General features: G+C 38.9%; 4 protein-coding genes across 5 annotated transcripts; 1 reads left to right on the forward strand and 3 right to left on the reverse strand.

Moving 5' to 3' along the window:
* Positions 1-654: 654 nt before the first annotated feature.
* LOC145204289 (annexin A7-like) lies at positions 655-8,915 on the forward strand. 2 transcript variants are annotated; one of them, XM_080076777.1, is made up of 8 exons: positions 655-819; positions 3,110-3,204; positions 3,662-3,796; positions 4,990-5,139; positions 6,096-6,266; positions 6,903-7,091; positions 7,280-7,420; positions 7,891-8,915. In XM_080076777.1, the coding sequence occupies exons 1-7, from the start codon at positions 711-713 to the stop codon at positions 7,403-7,405; spliced, it is 975 nt and encodes a 324-aa protein (XP_079932903.1). In that variant the 5' UTR covers positions 655-710; the 3' UTR covers positions 7,406-7,420; positions 7,891-8,915. The 2 variants fall into 2 exon arrangements, with proteins under 2 accessions (XP_079932903.1, XP_079932902.1); XM_080076776.1 differs by lacking the exon at positions 7,891-8,915 and having other exon boundaries at positions 656-819; positions 7,280-7,574.
* A 5,646-nt stretch (positions 8,916-14,561) lies between these two features.
* LOC145204655 (uncharacterized) lies at positions 14,562-15,910 on the reverse strand. The gene has a single exon (XM_080077245.1). It carries the CDS (start codon positions 15,908-15,910, stop codon positions 14,951-14,953), a length of 960 nt encoding a protein of 319 aa, XP_079933371.1. The 3' UTR covers positions 14,562-14,950.
* A 90-nt stretch (positions 15,911-16,000) lies between these two features.
* LOC145204290 (uncharacterized) lies at positions 16,001-16,936 on the reverse strand. The gene has a single exon (XM_080076778.1). The coding sequence runs from the start codon at positions 16,894-16,896 to the stop codon at positions 16,252-16,254; it is 645 nt and encodes a 214-aa protein (XP_079932904.1). The 5' UTR covers positions 16,897-16,936; the 3' UTR covers positions 16,001-16,251.
* An 841-nt stretch (positions 16,937-17,777) lies between these two features.
* On the reverse strand, positions 17,778-19,233 carry LOC145204292 (uncharacterized). Its single transcript, XM_080076780.1, has 2 exons — positions 19,094-19,233; positions 17,778-18,981 (listed from the first exon to the last, which is right to left on the reverse strand). Exons 1-2 carry the CDS (start codon positions 19,159-19,161, stop codon positions 18,618-18,620), a joined length of 432 nt encoding a protein of 143 aa, XP_079932906.1. The 5' UTR covers positions 19,162-19,233; the 3' UTR covers positions 17,778-18,617.
* Positions 19,234-20,553: the final 1,320 nt, after the last annotated feature.

A 20,553-nucleotide genomic window follows, 5' to 3' on the forward strand; every position in this document is an offset into this window, starting at 1 on the left:
GTCATGCACGCCTATTCTAAAAGTCGAATAAAGCACAGTTTCGTCACAATCAAGTCTTAGCACATAACAATGGGAAATGATATGCAACGTGCGCATTTTGTATTACTTGTGTTGTTGCTCATTAATCAACATCTAATGCAGGGTTGCTATCAGCAGAAATTAGTCGCTTGTCTGTAGCCCTATTCGCTCAACTTCCCTTCAATAGGAAGTTATGACCGAAGTGATAACAGTTCAACAGAGCCCAAAGGATGTAGGTGATGCTGCAAACGATGTGTTTATGCATTAAAACTGAGGTGCAGAGCGATATTGCAAAAATTATACTTGATAGTTACGCATATAAACAACGCTATCATGATCAGATTTATGTTTTGTTTTTGTATTTTCTTACATGCAAAAAACATTTTCTCATGATTTTTTCTGATGATCAACCCTAAAATAATCAAACTTATGATTATTTTGGTAACTTTATGCAGACAATGAACATTTTTCAATTAGTTACGGAAAAGATCAATGCTATTATGGCCAGATTTTCATGTTTTTGTAATTAGCCAAAGGGGAATTAAAGTTTTTTTCACAGTGGGTTCATAGATATTCGCTTTGGGCAGTTTAAACTCGCCTCCAGGCAGCAAGTAATCAACGATTTTTGCTCCAAGGTGTTTTGACGCAGTTGATTGCTATGCTGAGTGTTGTAGTGCTTTTGTAACTTCAGTATGTTTCAACAAAGCACCAGGCAAAAGGAAACACTCCGTGGAACCATAAAACCGAATGAAAACCTAACAGCAGAAAACGCAGCCAGAGCTTTAAGGGTCGCTCTTGCAAGTAAGTTATTGTGTCAATTTGCAGACCCAAACTATTCAGTTGGATAAATTTAGTGTACATTTAAACTATTTTGTAAGTGAATGTTGCAGTTAAACAGCTCATTTAGCTGTTTATAAAGTTTTATTTTTCAATATCTTACTGCACAAACCTTTGTGAGTGATGATAAGCATAGTATAGGTATAGATATTAATAACGTTTTTTTGCACCCGACGTTATTATTATACACTTGACTTGATATAATCCATATTTTTGGTGGTCTTTGCTGTTTACGAAACTGTTCAACAACGGCAACTGCATGGAGTAACAATGCAAATGAAACTTGACTTGACTTTTAGCTTGCAAAAAAACGTGACCAGTGAACGAAAATGTATAGGGAGGTATTTGAAATAGGGTCGCTAACTTCGGAATTTCGGCGATGTTCAGCTTATTTACAAGTTTTAAGGATGGCCGCAATTTGAAACGGTTGATTAAAACGCTATAAAAAGTGACAATCTGGCACACAACTTTGGCACAAACAGATTTTAGAACTGTTAGACGAAGATTGTCGAGTCAATAATAGGAATTTTTCGGTCACTTTATAACCCGAGGGTGGGTTGACAGTTGTGATAGATTTAATTATTAATAGATTGGCTGTTCGTGTTCAAACTTCCTCTGATAAATTGCGTTGATTGAAAGGTTTTGTCGGGTAGTTCAACGTTAGTATGACTGGTCGTTCAGTCATTCACATCCTTTTGTGTGTAACTGCACTGTTGCCTATTTGCACATTGGTTAGTGCGCACGCCCGTATTGGTGGTATACTGACTCGAATCAGTTGCAGTCAAGTATGTAGGGCAGGGGTGGGCAAACTTTTCAGTGCAAGGGCCGCGTTCAAAAGTTCTTAATCACAGGGGGACGCATAGTATTTCACCAACGGCCGCCAATTGCTTGCTTGCTTGTTTTTTTGTTTTTGTTTTAAAATAACTGGTGTAAAGAATTAGGTTTATATCCTATATATACCATTTAAAGCCGTCTAAAATGCTCAGATTAAAAATTTGTTACTTGACACATAAGTTTAGCTAAACGGACTAACTGTTTATGACGTCATAATCTATATTGTGACGATTGCAGTGCCTGTTCTTTCGCATTGTTTGCACACAATAAGCGGATAAAAAGCCTGGCGCATATGGTTCCTAGGCTGGTAATCTTTTTTTCCAGTCTCACGAAATCTGTTTTTAGCAGTTTCAAAATCAAAATATTTGGCAAAATAGTTTTAGTTACGTCACCGCCGCCAGCACGTGTATTTTAACATACATGGCCACAGCCGCACAAACTCGTCACCGCGGCTGCAGGTTGTGCACCCCTGATTTTGCCCAAAATATTAACGGAGTATATTTTCAGCTATGTGCAAATACGTTTGTTGTGCGTGAAATTATTGGACAAACATTGGTTGAAACGCCACAATTGCAATTGTTTCAAAATAAACAAGCATTTGTTGCAACATAGGCTACACCACGTCTTTTTGTTAATAAATTCTTGCGCCAACAATAAACAAAGCGAGCCGCTTTTAGTACCCATTTTTAGGTGTTGTGCGGGTCTGTGTTAATGATTCTAAAGCCGTGTTTAATGTCCGTTTGCAAAGTATTGCAACGACCTAAACTTGATCCAATGTGAACAAAATTTTGGTGTCAACAGTGCAAAGTGGGCTGTATTTGAAACGTGAAACGATTTTACTTTTATTTACCTTTATCGAACGAAGAAATTGTGTCAAGTGACGATTTGCAAAATAACGCGGCAGAAACAACAGGCTAAAACACGTAAAAAGTATCTGTGTTTAGTTCCAAAGTAAGTATGGTACGGGTACAGATGCTGCACATGGTATAGGTATCGGCAATTCGCACCCCCGGTATTTTTTAAAACTCTGCGGCTGTGCTCATAATACTATTCAGCGTTACTAACATTCTCTTTAAAATTTACTGACATTTGGCGGGCCGCACGAACTCCTTTGCCGGGCCGCATGCGGCCCGCGGGCCGTAGTTTGCCCACCCCTGATGTAGGGCGAAAAATCGCTACAAATGACCGATTTTAATCTAAACTCCAGCTTCAGTTGACTTGGCGTTGAACTAAACCTGAAAGAAACCTAACGTGAAACCAAATTCAAAAGATGCGTTTGAAAAAAGTTAAAAATAATAGCATTGGCACCAAGATTGAATTAATTATTTTAACAATTACAAACGAACGAATAAAATACAAAAATACGAACTTATTGGCAACGCTTAGGAGCCGATAATAAATTACTATTTTACTGTTTCAGATGCGGATAGTCAAGTGGTAACCGATATATTGGCGAAATCAACAAATCAACAACGACAGGAAATTAAGTCAGTCTATAAACAATCCTATGGAAGGGTAATGAAAAGCTTTCAAAAATTACATTATGGTTTTAGTTTGACTAATTACTTCGTAAGCCACTATTCATAGTTGGTTAGGCGAATAGTTTTATAACAGTACTTTACTTTTCGACTTTAAGGTTGTTTGTTGCTATCATCCGGGACAAGTTGAGAATATTTAGGCCTTATTCGACAAAACAAAACCTAACAAACAAAAATTAGTTGTTTTGTGTTTGGCCGGTAAATTTGCGTGTAGAATTAAATCCCGAACATCTTGTTTTAACTTAATCAGGTAGGCCTATTCCTTTTTTTTAACATTTTAACGGCAAATCAGGCAAAAGATTGAAATCTGAAAATGTTTCTGTTGTGTCAACATACGAAACGGATTAATGGAAACGTTTTGTAAGAAAACGACACAGTTTTAATTTATAGGATTTAAAACCTACGCTTTTGTTTCAATATATTTTCTCCCGCAGGACCTATGCGATGATATCAAAAAGACTTTTACCGGAAATTTTGAATTGCTTGCACGCGGACTTCTCATGAAACCGCTTGAGTTTGATGCTTACTGCCTTCACAAATCAATGATCGGTTTAGGAACGCATGAAAGTGTAAGTTTTACACTCAGAAAATTAAGCATAACGCTCAAATACCTGTATTACTCTTAAATAGTTGATTATTACTCTTAAATATTGAGTATTGCGCTCAAATAATTGAATATTTACGCTCAACTGATTGAGTATTAGGCTTAGACAATTGAGTATTATTCTAAAATATTTGAGAATACGCTTAGATATATAAGAATTACGCTCAATTGATTGAGGTATACGCTTAGACATTTGAGTATTATGCTCAGATAAATGAGTATTGTGCTTAGACAACTGAGTATTACGTCCAAGCAATAAAGCATTACTATTAGGAAATTAATTATAACTCAGTGAGACTAAGCCAGTGGTCTTCAACCTTTTTGAACAGCGACCCCAATTTAAACAAAAATTAAATCAGCAATTACATGCGACCCCATTTTTTCCTTTAGGGAGAAAAATGTTTCAAATAATGCCGAAACTGAAACTATTTTCATGTTAATATGCCCGCTTAATTTTCAAGTAGCCTTTAAATATTAACATTCAGCATGCTTTACTACCGTCAAATGTTGGAACCCAAAAGTTTTATTTAATTTGGTCAATCTAATTCGAGTTAAAGCTCACCAGTTTGCAGAAATCAGTAAATTTATGCATATTTCCCCGTACCCGCCGTTTTGTTTTGGACACAATATTTCATTCAAGAGGCTCTATCTCGTAACAATGGGTTGGACAACTTGTGTTTTATACAGATTATTGCATCACAATGATAAATTGTGACACGAGGTACCAAGCTGTACTGCAAAACATGAGCGATGGTTGCGAACTAGAACAAAACCGTATCATTTTTATGGTAATAAATTTAAACGCCAATAAATGAAATTTATAGCGACCCCAGAAAAAGTTTAGGCCACCCCACTTGGGGTCGCGACCCACAGGTTGAAGACCACTGGACTAAGCTACAGCTCGAAACAATTCTGTATTGGCCTAAAAAGAAGTTAATACGATCAAATAATTGAGTATTGCCCCAGAAAATCAGAAAATTAAAATTTTCCCCTTAGCAATTAAGGTGGATAAAATGTTTTGTACTTTACATAAGCATTATAATCCAAAATCTTTAAGGCCCAAAATGAATGACATGTTTGTTTATTTCTTTGGATTTAACTGGTAAACTTTGTCTTCAATAGTTTAGATTTTAGAGTTAAACTAATATCTTTACGTAGGTTTTGATCGAAATACTTGTCACAAGAAGCAATCAAGAGATTAGCGCCATCAAGTCGATTTACAAGGAAAAGTTCGGAAACGAGTTGGAGTCTGATATTAAATCTGACACGAGTGGAGAATTTCGTCGCCTTCTGATATCACTTGCTAATGTAGGTGGTACAATATTATACCTTATACCCTGAGGTCACAAAAGGCGTATTTAAGTAGCGGTGATAAAATCCTAAAAAATTTAGATATATGAATATCTCGTCATCACCAGAGGGCACTATATGGGACAGCCAAAATCGTGCTTGGGTATTAAATAAAAATCATGTTTGCATATTTCCAGTTATTCCTATTACTCAGATATCGTTTTAGCCCATATCAAGGGTGTGTAACTCTTTAATTTTATCTGATGGGTCAAAAGTAATTAACATAATTTGACTCGCACCTTTATATAAGACAAGTTAAGTTAACTTGAAGTGCCAGTGAAATTCGCAAGTAAGTCTAATCGTATTTTTAGTACAAAAACAGCCGGACGCATTGATCTACTTCGAATTAATAAATATTTAGAATTACTCTCTAGCGCTGAACTGATATACTTGCAACGGCATATCATAGTGATTTACGCTTTACTCAAAATCCAAACTTCTCCGCAGACCACACCAGGGTTGTAAGTCGGGCCGGTCTTTTGGGACCGGGTTCGGCCTGGGTTCGGGCTTAACTTTCTTCAAAACGACGGGCCTGATTTGGACCTGACTTAACACTCGGTGTCAGTATTTTTTTGAAACAGCCCTAAAACGCCTTGTTCAAAATCAATTGTCAATTGTGTTTGTTGTATTGGTATTTCCCGAGGCTTCAATGTATAGACCTGTCAATCAAACTTACGAACCTAAACGGGCTTCTCAAAAACGATTGGGGTTCGGGCCGGGTTTCGGGCTTGTACTGTCGGGTTCGGGCCGGGGTCGAGCTCCAATTTCAGGCCTGTTTACAACTCTGGGCCACACAACTTTTATATAGTTGGCCGCATTTTATGTAGGGTATACACTCCTTGCCTAAATCATTAGTACCATATTGATTGAAATATAAAATTGACACATTTGTTATTGAAACAATTGTATTTCAGGGTCATAGGAAAGAAAGCACCGATGTTGACGTCAACAAAGCGGTGAAAGACGCCGAAAAACTTGCAAAACGAGAAATTTCGAAATCTGAACATGGAGAGGAAACTTTTAACTCAATTATGGCCCGAGAAAGTTTTCCTCAACTCAAGGCAGTCTTCCATGCATATGAAAAGGTACTGCGGGTTGTGTTTTGTTATTAATTAGTAAACTCTAATACCATTAGGATGTTTTAAAAAAAAAACGAAAAACGATATGATTGGAAATCCTTGCCGTATGACTTGCAGTGATGGTCGGATAAAAAATGCAAGTATTTTTTCTATTATTTAAGTCCAAAACCAGTTTTGGATGAAACTTTTTTCTCCAGAGTCAATCTGAATAAGCTTTCTTCTACTAACCCAATCGGCATTTAAAATACGATAACATACATTTCGACGTCTTTGGCAAAAAAATATCGCGCTGATCGCACATTACCCGACACAGATAGCATCAAACAGGGTAAAACACGAAGGAAACTGAAACAAAGACATTTGTGCAAATTGTGAGGCAGTCACAAATAGTGTATAACTAAGCTATTTGGGTACCCGATTTTGGATTTGTAAGGCCAAGGCATATGAAACTATGAGCGACAGTTATTGTGTGTCTCAATCCAAATCTGAACAATCTTTAAAACACATGGGCTACAGCTTTCAAAAGCTCTTGAGGGTTACAGACCAAAAAAGTGCAAACTGGTCAACTCTGTTTGGACTTGTATACTTGGTTTTAGGATTACTGTGCTACCATACCAGAAACGAACATATGTTTGTATGCAGTTAACGGATAGGGACATCAATTCATCAATCAAGGCAGTTTTTGCTGGAGATCTTGCTGATGGACTTCTGGCAATTGTTGATGTTGTTAGAAACCGGAACGCATACTTTGCTAACAATATAATGTGTGCACTGAAAGGACTAACACGAAATGACATCGCTATTCGCAGGATTGTTGTAACCAGATCAGAGGTACGTATTCAGTGCATGAGTGATTCGTTTTCATTTTTTCTCTATTACTGAGGTTTTTAGCCAGGGGTACATGTCCTCTAGTTGAACAAAGCACGAAAGTAAGCGGTACGGGATTGGGTGTCAAAATAAAGGCTCGTTAGGTCGAAAACATTAAAAACTTAGTGCTGTATTATGTTGTCGTTTTTTAGATTGATCTCTTCAACATCAAACGGGCTTACTTTTCGCTTACTAACAAAGCATTGGTGGAAGCCATTGAAACTCAAATTTGTGGAGAAAACAAATACAAAAAGCTCTTGCTGGCCGTAATAGGATAGTTGGTAGTCGTTTGTGTAAGTAATGTTACTTTTTTTGTTTTTATACGCCTTTTCCATTATTGGTTTCTCCTCCTATTGCTGTGTTGTACAAAGTTTGGTATAGCAGTTTTTGTCAACGAGACTTTTACATGATCAAAATTCTTTTTCAATACGGACAGTGTAAAACCGACATATATGTTCGAATTCCAAACTGCCTTTTTGTAAGACAATGAGTTGGAGGGTTAGAGCTGGAAAACATAAAAAAAAATCACAACAAACGAAATTTGCTAAATACCGATGGATGGCCCAAAGACAATACTTGACACTGGGGTTAGGAACTAAGTTTACAAGTTGATTGGCTGTTTTTGTTTAAAACCTAACCCTAATAGCCAAGGTTGCCATACTTTCCTTGTTTCTAAGATTTGCCCTTATGTTTGAAGGGCAATGTGTTGGAAAAACAGAAATGTCCTTTTTTGACTTGAGTCCTTATTTTGTCTTCGTAATAGCAACTACAAGTAATAGCAAACCTGTGTCTGAGCTGCCGTGAGATGCACACAAGTATTTTCTACGAACAAGGAGTTGTTGGAACAAAATGTTTCTGACGAAAAATGTGCCATTTGGTATGTCATGGGTCGTACAAATGCGAAGATTTGTTCAAAAACGTATGTTTCTTTTTTTGTAAAAAAATAACATTCACTTGTTCTTATTTTTGGGTCCTGCTCGATGGTAACCCTACAAATAGCCCTATCGGTCAGCATTTTCACCCAATTTTTTTTTCACGGGGTTCGAACCCACGACACTCCCGGGGACGAATCCCGATCAAGGGGTCAGGCGCGCCAGACCATTCGGCCAAGTTCCTGCCCACATTTTCACCCAATTTGCTTTTGAATATTTGCAAATGGTTTTTGCGTCACCTATCGGTATTTAGCAAATATGTCTGATGTGAGTTCTTATGTCAGCAGCTCTGACGGTTGTAAGTGAGTCTTATAAGTTGGTCAGTACAAATGATGCCGAAGTTAGATCTATCCCAAGCTTGTGTGGTTAAACCGATCTGAACCCGACCCGAAAAGCCCGGCCCGACTTATTCAGAAACTTGGGTTTAAAAAAGCCGATTGCACAGTTACTGTTCTAAATTAGATACCCACATATGCTGTTTGCATCGGTCGCAAATGTTTTTTGTTGCTATAAAACCCAATCTACCTACAGTTGTTTTATACTGGTTAGTAAGACAGGATCGGATAGAACCTGGTTTCTTCCTCAGTAAAACACAGCTGACCAAGTTAGGATTACAACCCAGAACTTTGCGATTACAAGGCAGTTGCTCTAACCACTCAGTACCTTTGGCGACAAAAAGTGTATTGTTTTTATTTGCTATTATATCTATGTAGCGATGTTCATAATAATCATTTTTGTAAATTGCGGTAAAATTGCCGGCTATGTGAACCGTCAATTTTCATTTGTTCCTCTGACTGACACGTCTTCTGGTTTGAACAGTTTTTTGTGTCAGCATTAATACAAAAGAACTCAAGAATTGAAAACCTTACATTTGCTTGTGGAAAACCACAGCATAAGCATGTCTTGAACTGTTCGCTGTAAATATTTTCGACTTTGTCACATGATCTACGTAATCACCCAACCGTATCTTCCGTATGACGTCAAATCCTCTCGAAACTAGCAATTCTTGTCCGGATTCGTGAACAGGTACACCAATAATATGTTGAAATCCTGAGCTAGAAGCGATTCCTTCACAGGCACTTGTCATCTTAACACTAAGTCCATGACTAGCGTAGGATTCATGAACGACCATTTTTCCGACGTAAAAGTACTCATCGGTGTTCAGTAGAGCGTGAAGGTCACATAAGCAATGAGATTTGAATCGAGTATATTCGGGTAAAATGCAATTTGTTTCATCGCATCTTGGACGATGTTTAGAGTAAACTGAAGTAATGCAACAAGCGATGAGTGTACCGTTGTTCCCATGGCGAAAACCTTTCAGAAAAATTCACTTTTTTTCACATTCTTATGATATTTAAAATGTATGAAAACATGAATATTGTGTTAACTGTTAAGATTTTGCAGCAAAATTGCATGGGAATCGTCAAATCATGAAGAAGAAGTACATTTTTAAATCCTTTATGATCTATACGTAGTTTTGGTTTGACGATCTTGTTAAAGCATATTTTGTGTGACTGTTTTATTCCATAACTACACGAAGTACGTGAGAGCGCTTTGGTATTTGAACTGAAGTTAGTTCTAACCAACAATAACAACACACTTATTTATGAATAGTATAACAGGGTGTATCATATGTAACCAGAGTTCAAAATCACTGTTTATCAGGCCTACTGACTTCTTATATCAAATAAATTTGTACCTCCAAGACTTACCGAAAGAAGTATTCCCTTTTATCTCTTCTGCAACCACGTGATCATATGCTTTCCGTATCTTAGCGCAATCAAATGAAGCCGCTTTAAGAAATGGCGATCTTGGGAAATATTGTTCATGGAGCAGTCTTTGAACCTCTTCTGTGTTATGCATATCGAGTCGAACCAATTTAATATTTTTGGCATCTTTTATGTGCCCATTTTCTTGCTTTGCAAAAGGGACGGCATCGGTATTTCTTTTTCTAGCAGTTTGACATATGACTGACCTAAACTGCAAGGCTGGTGCCGCCGCTTGTATTATACGATAGTGGTAAAACATCATGTACTTCTAGAAAACGAAGACAAAAGCATTTTAAGTAAGTACAATGTTATTAATGATTTGTTAACTCTAACTACTTGGGTCCACAAGCTAGAGGTCTTACTAGCAAAGCTCTACAAATTCGAAAGTACAAGCCCTGTTGTGAAAGACGGTTCGTACCCATTTTGTTTGAAAAAAGAGTAACCGCGCATTAGACCTTTACCTCAAGGCAGACTCAAATTTAGCTAATTTTCGATAGGTGGCGCAAATAACTGAATCATTTATTTAGCGGCTATAGATGGGTAGGATTTGAAAGTAAGGTTTTGAAAGTTTGACATTCGAAACTAAGTTCTATTGCAAGTTTTATTGAATTTTAAGTGCTTATACCTTACCCCGACCCTAATAGCCCTAACCGTGAGCATTTTTTTATCACGGGGTTCGAACCCAGGACACTCCCGAGGACGAATCCCGATCAGTTTTTTATGTCTGTTTGTGGGTCAGGCGCGCCGGACCATTCGGCCGAGTTCCTGCCCAACCGTGAGCATTTTTATAAATATGTCGGTTTAAATTGTGTTCATTGCGCCACTTATCTAAAATTTGCTAAATGTGGGTCTGCCGTGAGGTATGGTGTTAATAGATTTTCCTGAAAGCAAGACCAATCAACAATACAATACGTCCCAAATGTGAAGCCAGGCAAAAAAAGCCTGCTCATGTAAACTAAAGCCCGAACCGGCCCGACCCCGAAAAGCTCGACTCGAGTTTTAATTCTGCCACAGCACACATGTTTCAAATTTAAGACCAAACTGTGTCAAACAGAAAATCCACAAACACACTTCGGCTCTTATATAAGGTGGCACTGCGTCGTCCAGTAATTATGAAAGATGCAGTCATCGTCACTCAATACGTTAACTTTTCGTACCAATATAGTGCTCTTTTAATGCAACCTTTAATGTCGTGTTAACATATGGTCGGCTAACGCAGTCAAAAGGAAAGGGCCTCATCATCAAAATATTGCCGCATTGTCTGGTTTTTCATACGTTTTCCTTTTTCGGTACAAATAAGACAACCAGTTACTTTATTAAATCGGCTAATGTTTTGGGTAAACGAATTGATGTTCTGAAGATATCACATTGTGCATCAAGAATATTCAGTTTAGAAATATATCTTTGTGATGAAATTTCGGTAGAGCTACTAACACGATACGTTTCTCCTGATCCAAAAGTGCTTAATTTTCGATAGGGGGCGTAAAGAGCACTTTTTTCATTTAAAACGGTATATCTCAAAAAATGCTAACGGTTAGGGCTATTAGGGTTGGGGTAAGGTATTAGCACTTAAAATTCAATAAAACTAACTCAAAAAATTAGTTACTAATTTAAAAGTTTTATGTAAATATTTCCCAACCCAACCCATTTGTAGCCGCTAAATAAATAATTCAGCTCTTTACGCCACCTATCGAAAATTAAGCACTTTTGGATCAGGAGAAACGTATCGTGTTAGTAGCTCTACCTGAAATTTCGGCAGTAATAAAAACGTTAATCACAAAAATGTTTGTCAAATTTCAGCAGGACAAATACACGCACAAATTTAAAATTCTGAAACAATACATTTGCATTCGCACAATATGTAAAACATTGTTACACACAATAGCAAATTGTACTGCTAACCTGTTTAGCATCATATTGACACAATCAACATTATGATATCCGGTATTAGCTAACAAGTTACTGTAGCGTCTCACTCACGCTTTGTGGGATTAAACCAGATTTATTAATGTTGCTGTCCAATACGCAGCACACCATCAGCACACGCTAGGTAGAATAACAATGCACACAACGGTTCATGCAACAGACGACACAAGATGGTAACCGGCACATTATAAAACACTACATCCCTCCCCTTTTACTTTAAACATCACAACAAAGAAATTAAAACACATGTGCATAACAATGTTACACAAAATCACGAAACCGCACTGTTCCATCTGTCTGATCAGAATTTGGGGATGAGGCTTCCACATCGACCAATGGTGGTACATGGGGAACATCCTCTGATTTGCTTTCGCAGAAATGATGAATTTCTTTTCATTTCCACCCCCTCCTCATTCTGAATTGTAACTTGACCACTTTCTTCACTGACAACTTTTTTAGGTTCCGGATCAAAATTAGTAGAAAGCTTGTTGGTTTTGGGCTGCTTCACCAAAACTTGATCACCAACTTTTATTCCGGAGGAAATTGCTCTTCTTTTCTCATCAGTGTATAGTTTTCCTTTCAACTTGTTGCTCCAGTCTCTGTCATGAAACTCTTCTTCAGTCACCTTTGGTTCTTGACAAAGCTCCGGAAGCTTTGTTCGCATTTCACGACCAAACATTAAATAATATGGAGAAGCTCCAGTGTTGACTGTGGTGTTGATCTGTACGCCATTAAAAATTTGTCAATCTCAGCCTTCCAATCTTTGTGTTCTAAATAAGCCACACGGATTGCCTTCATTAGAGTTCTGTTCTGTCTTTCCACTTCCCCATTAGCTTGAGGCCAAAGTGGAGTTGTATGAACATGTTCAACACCATTTTCTTTCAGAAAATCTTCAAATTCTTTAGAAATGAACTGTGGGCCATTATCAGTCCGAAGTGAATAAGGCATACCGAATCGCGCAAATATTTTGCTTAGCGCTTGTATTACACAGGAACTTGTAATTGACCTCATAATCACTACTTCATAGAACCTGCTATAATAATCCACCAACACCAATATGTTGTCTCCACTTGGTAAAGGTCCCAGTATATCAGCTGCACAATCCTGCCAGGGTTGACTTGGAGGTAGAACTCTTGCAATTGGTTCTGGCCTGCTGTACTCACTAGTTACTTGGCATCCATGACATTTCTTACACAGGGTTTCTGCATCTCTATCCATCTTTGGCCACCAAACTTTACAACGAAGCATGTTCTTTGTTTTCACAATACCCTGGTGTCCCTCATGAGCAAGTTTCAACACAGCTTGCCGCAAACTACCCGGAATTACACGTCGAGTTCCTCTAAGTATCAGGTTACCATATATACTGAGTTCATTTTTCACATGTAGATAGCTCGGATTCACACATTTTGACCAATCACCAGTTTTCACACAATGTCTGACCATTCTTAGTTCTTCATCATTTTCAGATTCTCTTTCCACTTCTTTTGATGACATAGCAACAGGTGTACTGTATTCCACAACTTGACCAATAAAGTCCTCAGAAACACTGTTGTCAATACAGCATGCTAAATTGAGCCTTGACAATGCATCGGCAATATTAGTTTTGCCTGGTCTGTAAACAACTTTAAAATCATACCCTTGCAGTCTCAGCACCCAACGTTCAATACGTGCTGGAGGTTTAGATGACTTTGAGTAAATAAACTGAAGTGGTTTATGGTCAGTCTCTAATTCAAACTTCTTTCCAAACATGTACAAATTAAACCTCTCACAAGCCCAAACTAGAGCCAATGCCTCTCGTTCTGTTTGGCTGTATCTTCTTTCAACATCAGTAAGACTCGATGCATAAGATATGACTCTCCATTGACCACATTGCCACTGAGTCAGAACCGCACCTAATCCATAGGGAGAAGCATCTGCAATTACTCTTGTTGTGCAGTCATTACGAAAATAGGCAAGTGTATCTGCTTTCACAATTAAATCCTTCAGTCTAACAAATGCAATGTCCTGGGCCTTGCCCCATGTAAACTTGACATCTTTCTTTGTTAAATCCAAAATGGGTCTTGCAATTGAAGATAAATTGGGAATAAACCTTGCAGAATACTGCACCAATCCCATAAAAGATCTTGCTTCACTGGCAGTTTTGGGAGGTTGAGCATTATTGATTGCTGCTATTTTCTCTTCACTTGGATTAATCCCTTGCTTGCTCAAATCATGGCCAAAAAAGGTAAGTTTAGCCATACGAAATTTGCACTTTTTGGCATTCAGTGTCAGACCACACTGAGACAATTTATCCAACACAGCAAACAACCTCTGATCATGCTCTTTCCTTGTACGCCCATGTATAATAACATCATCTGCAATGTTTGCAGTTCCTTGACATCCTTTCAAAGCATCCCATATAATCTTCTGGTATTTCTCTGGGGCAGAGTTTAGACCAAACATTAGTCTAGTATACCTGTACAATCCCTTGTGTGTATTAAATGTAGTGATATGCCTGCTGTGTTCATCAAGTAAAATTTGATGAAATCCCCACTTTTAAGTCCAATTTACTGAAAACAGTACTTCCGTTAAGCTCATAAAGCAACTCTTCCACTGTGGGTATTGGATGTCTTTCCCTCACAATAGCTGTATTAGCCTGTCGCATATCCACACACACTCTAATGTCACCATCAGGTTTAGGAATAACTACCAATGGAGAAATCCAACCAGTAGGCCCTTCAGGTACTTCTTCAATTATCCCCTCCGTCAACAGCTCTTCAAGTTTTAATTCCACTTTTTCTCTCAGCTGAAATGGAATTCTCCTCACAGGCTGTGCCACAGGTTGAACTTTATCATTGATGTGCAACTTCAACTTGTAGTCTTTCAACAGACCAATTCCAGAAAACAGTTTTGGATATCTGGACAAAACATCATCATACACGGAGTTCACACAACTTGGCCCCAAGTGTAGTAATCCTAACACTTCTGCAGTACGCTTTCCCAACAAGGTGTGACCTTTTCTTTCTGTAACAATGAAATCTGCCTTGCACTCATGAAGACTGTCTTTAGACTTCACCTGAGCTGTAAAAGTGCCCAAGGTAGCAAGAGGCCCTTTACTTCCATATGCATACAGGGTCTTTGCAGACTTTCTGGTTTCTGCTTTAATTTTCTGCTTCTTCAGCCATTCCCATGTATCCTTGTCAACAATATTTGCTGATTATCCTGAATCAACCAAAATATTTGGCAATGTAACACCACCAATTACCAGTGTCACTGTATAAAACTCTGATAAAGGTTTCAGACCAAAAACAAATCCATCACCATCTTCCTTCTCTATTCCATTTTGAACAGTGTTATTATTCGATCGCCTTTCAAATGGACGATGTCCCTCTTCACTATTATATTTTGATGGCTTGAAACCACTGGACCAACACTTTGATTTGAAGTGTCCAACTCTACCACATTTAGCACAAGCTTTTCTTCTAGCTGGACATATCATATCTTTCTTAAAATGTCCCTTTTGGCCACAAGCAAAACAGGTTTTTCCCTCTTTTCTTGATGTCGAAGCAAACTGATGTTTTCTAGGCTTTTCAATGTAGTTGACTGCCTGGCTTCCCTCCATCACTTTTGCTTGGGAATTCACAGCTTCAAATGCTTTGGACATTGACAACACATCTTTAAGGGTAAGTGTATCCCTTTTCAGAAACTTTCTACGTAGTGCATTTGAGTGACATTTATCAATTACTTGATCACGAATTTGGTCATCTGCTTCATTTCCGAAATTGCAAGTAGCTGCACTTTGTCTTAATCGACATACAAACTGATCAACTGATTCATCATTTGTTTGATGCAATTGACGAAACAAATGTCTTTCAAAAGGTATGTTGCACTTTGGTATAAAATACTCATTTAAAACAGTTAAAGTTTCATCATAGGTTTTGTTGTCATCTTCCTCGTTTACTAGTGTATAGTAAATTTCCTGCACATTCATACCTGCAGTATGTAGCAACAGTGCCTTTTTCTGAACGCTGCTCGTGATTCCCTTTCGCACCAAAAATAGATTGAAAGCTCGTTTCCAACGTTGAGATAAACCATGTGCACCGTCTTGAACATCGAAAGGTTTCAGTGCACCAACATCACTGTTTGACATTCCCACGAAGTCAGGATTCCCTTCCATTATCTTCAGGAAGTTCCACAATCACCCCAAAAGTTGATAAAATATATCTAAAACAGATCCTCGTCGCCAAATGTAGCGCCTCACTCACGCTTTGCGGGATTAAACCAGATTTATTAATGTTGCTGTCCAATACGCAGCACACCATCAGCACACGCTAGGTAGAATAACAATGCACACAACGGTTCATGCAACAGACGACACAAGATGGTAACCGGCACATTATAAAACACTACAGTTACCTTGTATTAATTACCTTATGTATTGTCGAAATTATGCTTTAAATTAAAACTCATTAGGCGTTTGCATAAAGTGGAGTCTCTGTCTTCTTAAGCTGAACGTTTTCAAAGTTGCTTGCAAAAAAGTTTGGCATGTGTATGTGGAGGAACTTCAACGGGAAACAAACTTAGACCACTAGATTCATCGCAAAAATCCAATAACCTTGTTTCACGCAGCAAGCGGTAACCCAACTTCTCGGCAACTTTGTGCATAAATGCGTTCATAGAGATCATAATCACATAATTGCATTTCATTTCTATGGCTACTCTTTCACTTTCAACAGTTAGCTTAGTTGCCAGACCGGATCTTGCATATTGAGGCAGAACCGTAATCCGACTAACGTAAAGGTATGTACCATTGCCTAGTTCTTTATGAATGTCCTTTAGAAAGTTTTGAGCCAACTTTGACGGAGCCAAAAGAAGCTCATTAGGCGTCTCTCTGTAGTATGCATGATTGTTTAATAACTGAACGGAATTCTGGCAAAATGCGACAAGTTGTTTAGAGGTTTTATCTCGATATCCAAGCGATAAATTGTCTCTCAATGCAGTTGTAACTGTTTTCTTGAGCAGAGGAATAAGACGTTTGTCGTTTTCCATTCTGGCTGCTTTTGGAACGGGCGAATTGGTCAAAAAATGCTGTAGCAATATTTGTTCCACCTCTGGAAGGTCTTCAAGTCCGAGTTTTACTAATTCTAGTTGATCAAATTCCATAATTTTTAAATAACGTACAATTAAATCCCTGTAAAATATGTTCAGATCTGTAAAAGGTATAGATAAGAATAACTTTTAATTATTTTATTGGTTTCTGGGTTTTGGGCAGGGTTTCATAATTACGCCACCGTGCATTGGTTAAAAGGTATACCTTTTTTGCGAAATAACACTTATAGTTGTCTCGCAAGCATTTTCTTACAGCAGAACCAAATTGGTGTATAGCATGAAATTGTAAAATAAGATAAGACTTAATACACGAAGCCTATATCTGGTGCTGTTGGTTAAGACCCTGGGCGATTTCGTAGAAAAACACCCACTTTTTTAAACCACTAACCCTTCAGTACAGGATCTTTCACGAAACATAAAAACTTGAAAATATCAAAAAATATAAAATGTTCCACAAGAGCGTGATCAAGGGGTGCTACAATTTGCAACGCAAGCAAGTTCGACTGTAGAATTTTACCGCAAGCACCACTTTAAATGCCAAGTACACATGTGTTTAATCAAATGCAGTGGTGCCTTGTGTATGAGCACTGAGGAACTGCAGCACCCCTATTCTCATTTTAGATTGAAGATAAAAGTAGAAAGTAAAATCTGCATTTCGAAAGGTCAGTATTACTGATATTTTAAACTGGGCACTGTGATTTTGACCGTGAGCACTGTCGCTCCAAGAATATATAAAAGAAAGAAAGAGAGAGAGAACAATGCCGCTCCAAGAGTATATGAAAGAAAGAAAGTGCACAGAGAGCATTGGCGCTCCAAAAAAAGTGGCACTATAATGTCATAATTCCAAATCAATTTTACGCGAACATTTAACAAGACAACTTTATTTTAATGCGCCAGGTTTAAATTGTATTATTAAGTTTAAATAACACAAAAAGAGTTTTTTTAGTTTTCGAAAGTATTGGGTTCTAATGTAACCTAAATTAGTTAGGTGACCCCGAATTTGGCCTAGGAGTTTTGGGAAAAGCGAGATGATTAACTTTTACTAAATAAAGTAAGCTTACCCAACCCTAACCACGATTATAGCGGGATCACCGCCCCTAACTTGGTAAATACCAGGTCATCCTGCACTAACGGCTTACCGCTAAAGCCAAAGTTGAGATGGTCACACCGAACAGGGCCTCAACTAAAGCAAGTTTAATAACATATAAAATGGCAAAAACGTTAGCAACCTTCACAGCTTCAATACGCTACAACACCAACACCACCACGTTTTCCAGCTACAACACCAGCACTGCAAACACCACGAGGCCCAGGCGAGAACTGCCTCAAATCAAAAACGAAACGTGGCAGGCACAAAGTCACGTGATCTTAACGTCCAATCACAACTTACAAGCGCGACACGTCGACGTCAAAATCATTGGTGCGAGACAGCAATCGATTAAGGAAGAGAATGAAGCGGTACATTAAAACGTGAGAAAACATAAAGTGAAATGCAAATACAAACAAATATAACGTTAAATAAAAGTGTAAGTGGTAAACATTAACAAAAGTGTGCGTGATAAATATTAACAACATATAAACAAATATTAACAACATTGTGAAAACAAGGTACATTAAAAGAAAGGGTGTGAAAAATCATTAGGAAAACACTGTGAACATAAAGTAACAAACTTATGAAACATTAATTATTACCGGTGCGGAAATAAAGCAAAGAAAATAACAATGTGCGTACGCGCTCATTACACCCCCCCCCTCTCAGTTAACGTCCTACGCCGTTAGGACTCGGCATTAGGATAAAATACAGTTTGTCGCCGATTTCGCCTCGGTCGCAGATCTTCCAATCGTTCAGCCACATTCTGTATGTCTGCGCCCAATCCGGTATCATCATCGACGGGCGCAGCATTTTCCTTGCCGCTGTCTTCATGGTTTTCGTCTTCAATGGTTTCGCTTTCAACAGGTTCGTCTTCAGCGCCTTCGTCTTCAACTTCTCCACGCCCCGTCTCTCTTTGCATAGCACTGTTGTCATTGGCAGTTGGAACCCAAAAGTGACTGCCTGCCTGTGGGACAGTGTTCTCGATTGTTGGGTTTTCTTCGCCACCCTCTTCTTGTCTGTTGTACTCCATGTCAACCTTTTTCAACCTGTTGTAATGCACGGTTTGAATTGCACCTTGTTCGTCCTGAATCACATAATTAACTGTGCCTTGTGTTGATACAATTTTAAAGGAACCTTTGTAAGGTTGCAAAAACTTACGACAACCATCTTTTGCCACCACCGTGTTTTCCAAAGGACGATATCATCCTCTCGTAGTGGTGCTCCATAGATTTTCTTATTGTATCGTTGCTCCATGTGTTGCCTCTGCACTTCTAATGTTTCGCGTGCGACCTCCTCCGCAAGCAATAATCGGGATCGCAATGCTTCCAAATGCGCAAATGGCTGGGTACCTCTTGTTGGTCGTGACGAGATCAGGTCTGCCGGTAAACGCAGTTGATGACCTGTTAGTAGAAAATGTGGGGATAAACCAGTACTTTCGTGGCGGCTAGCATTGTATGAAGCCACGACTGCCGATAACGCCTCGTCCCATCTCTTGGGATCGCGCTGTACATAGTTGCGAAGCATCGAAATGATCGTACGATTATTTCTTCCTACGCCACCGTTCCCAGCTGGGTGGTAAGCTGTCGTGCGGCTTTTAGTACACCCCATCAACCGCACCAGTTCTGCAAACAATTCGCTTTCAAAGTTCCCGCCACGGTCAGAGTGTATGATCTCCGGGACGCCATGGACCGTAAGCCACCTGTGGAACAAAATACTCGCAGTTTCATGAGCACTCTGGTGTCGCATCGGCCATGCTCGAACATACTTGGTAAACAAGTCACAGGAAACTAAAACATACTGATACCCAGACCTGGTCAGAGGCAAAGGTCCCAAAACATCGATCTCGATCCTTTGCATTGGTCGCACTTCTTGTGAAGGAACCAACTGTGCTCGTATGGTCGTACTGGGTTTCTTGTTCATATTACACATGTTGCATCTCCGACAGTGTGCCTCGGTGTCCTTTCTCCACTGAAACCAGTAAAAACGTTCAGATATTTTTCCTAAAGTTTTGGCGATACCCAAATGCCCTCCACCAAGCGCTAAGTCATGGCAAGCGGCTAACACGTCTTCCCGCATGGAGATGGGTACGACGAGTTTGGTTACTTCTTCAGAAGCCTGACTAGCACAGTCATCGTTAATAAAGAGCATATCATCACGACATGTTAACTTGCTAAAAACACTCCAGAAATGCCTGGACTCGGCGGATAGATGATTAACATTGCGAAACGATGGCCTAATACCTCGTTGAACCCAAGATAACACCGGTTTCAGGTGTTGATCGGTGTGTTGGGCTTCTACAATCGTCGACAAGTTATACCCGGATACATATCTTAAATCGACTGAAAATACCTCGGTCTGTTCTCCACCATCCACGATGACATACGGAAACCCATCATCTTCAGGAACACGGCTCAATGCGTCGGCGTTCGAATGTTTGGCTCCCGGTCGGTGAGACATCTCGAAGTGGTAGGCGGCCAAGTGTTCTACCCAACGTGCGCACTGACCATACAATTCGCGAGATCGCCAAAGCCATCGCAACGACGAGTGATCTGTTCGAAGAAGAAAGTTTTTGCCCAACAAGTAACAACGAAAAAGTTTGGTCGCAAAAATTACTGCTA

This window comes from Phallusia mammillata, chromosome 8, assembly GCF_965637545.1.
Source record: "Phallusia mammillata chromosome 8, kaPhaMamm4.hap1.1, whole genome shotgun sequence".
In the NCBI taxonomy this organism is placed as follows: Eukaryota; Metazoa; Chordata; class Ascidiacea; order Phlebobranchia; family Ascidiidae; genus Phallusia; species Phallusia mammillata.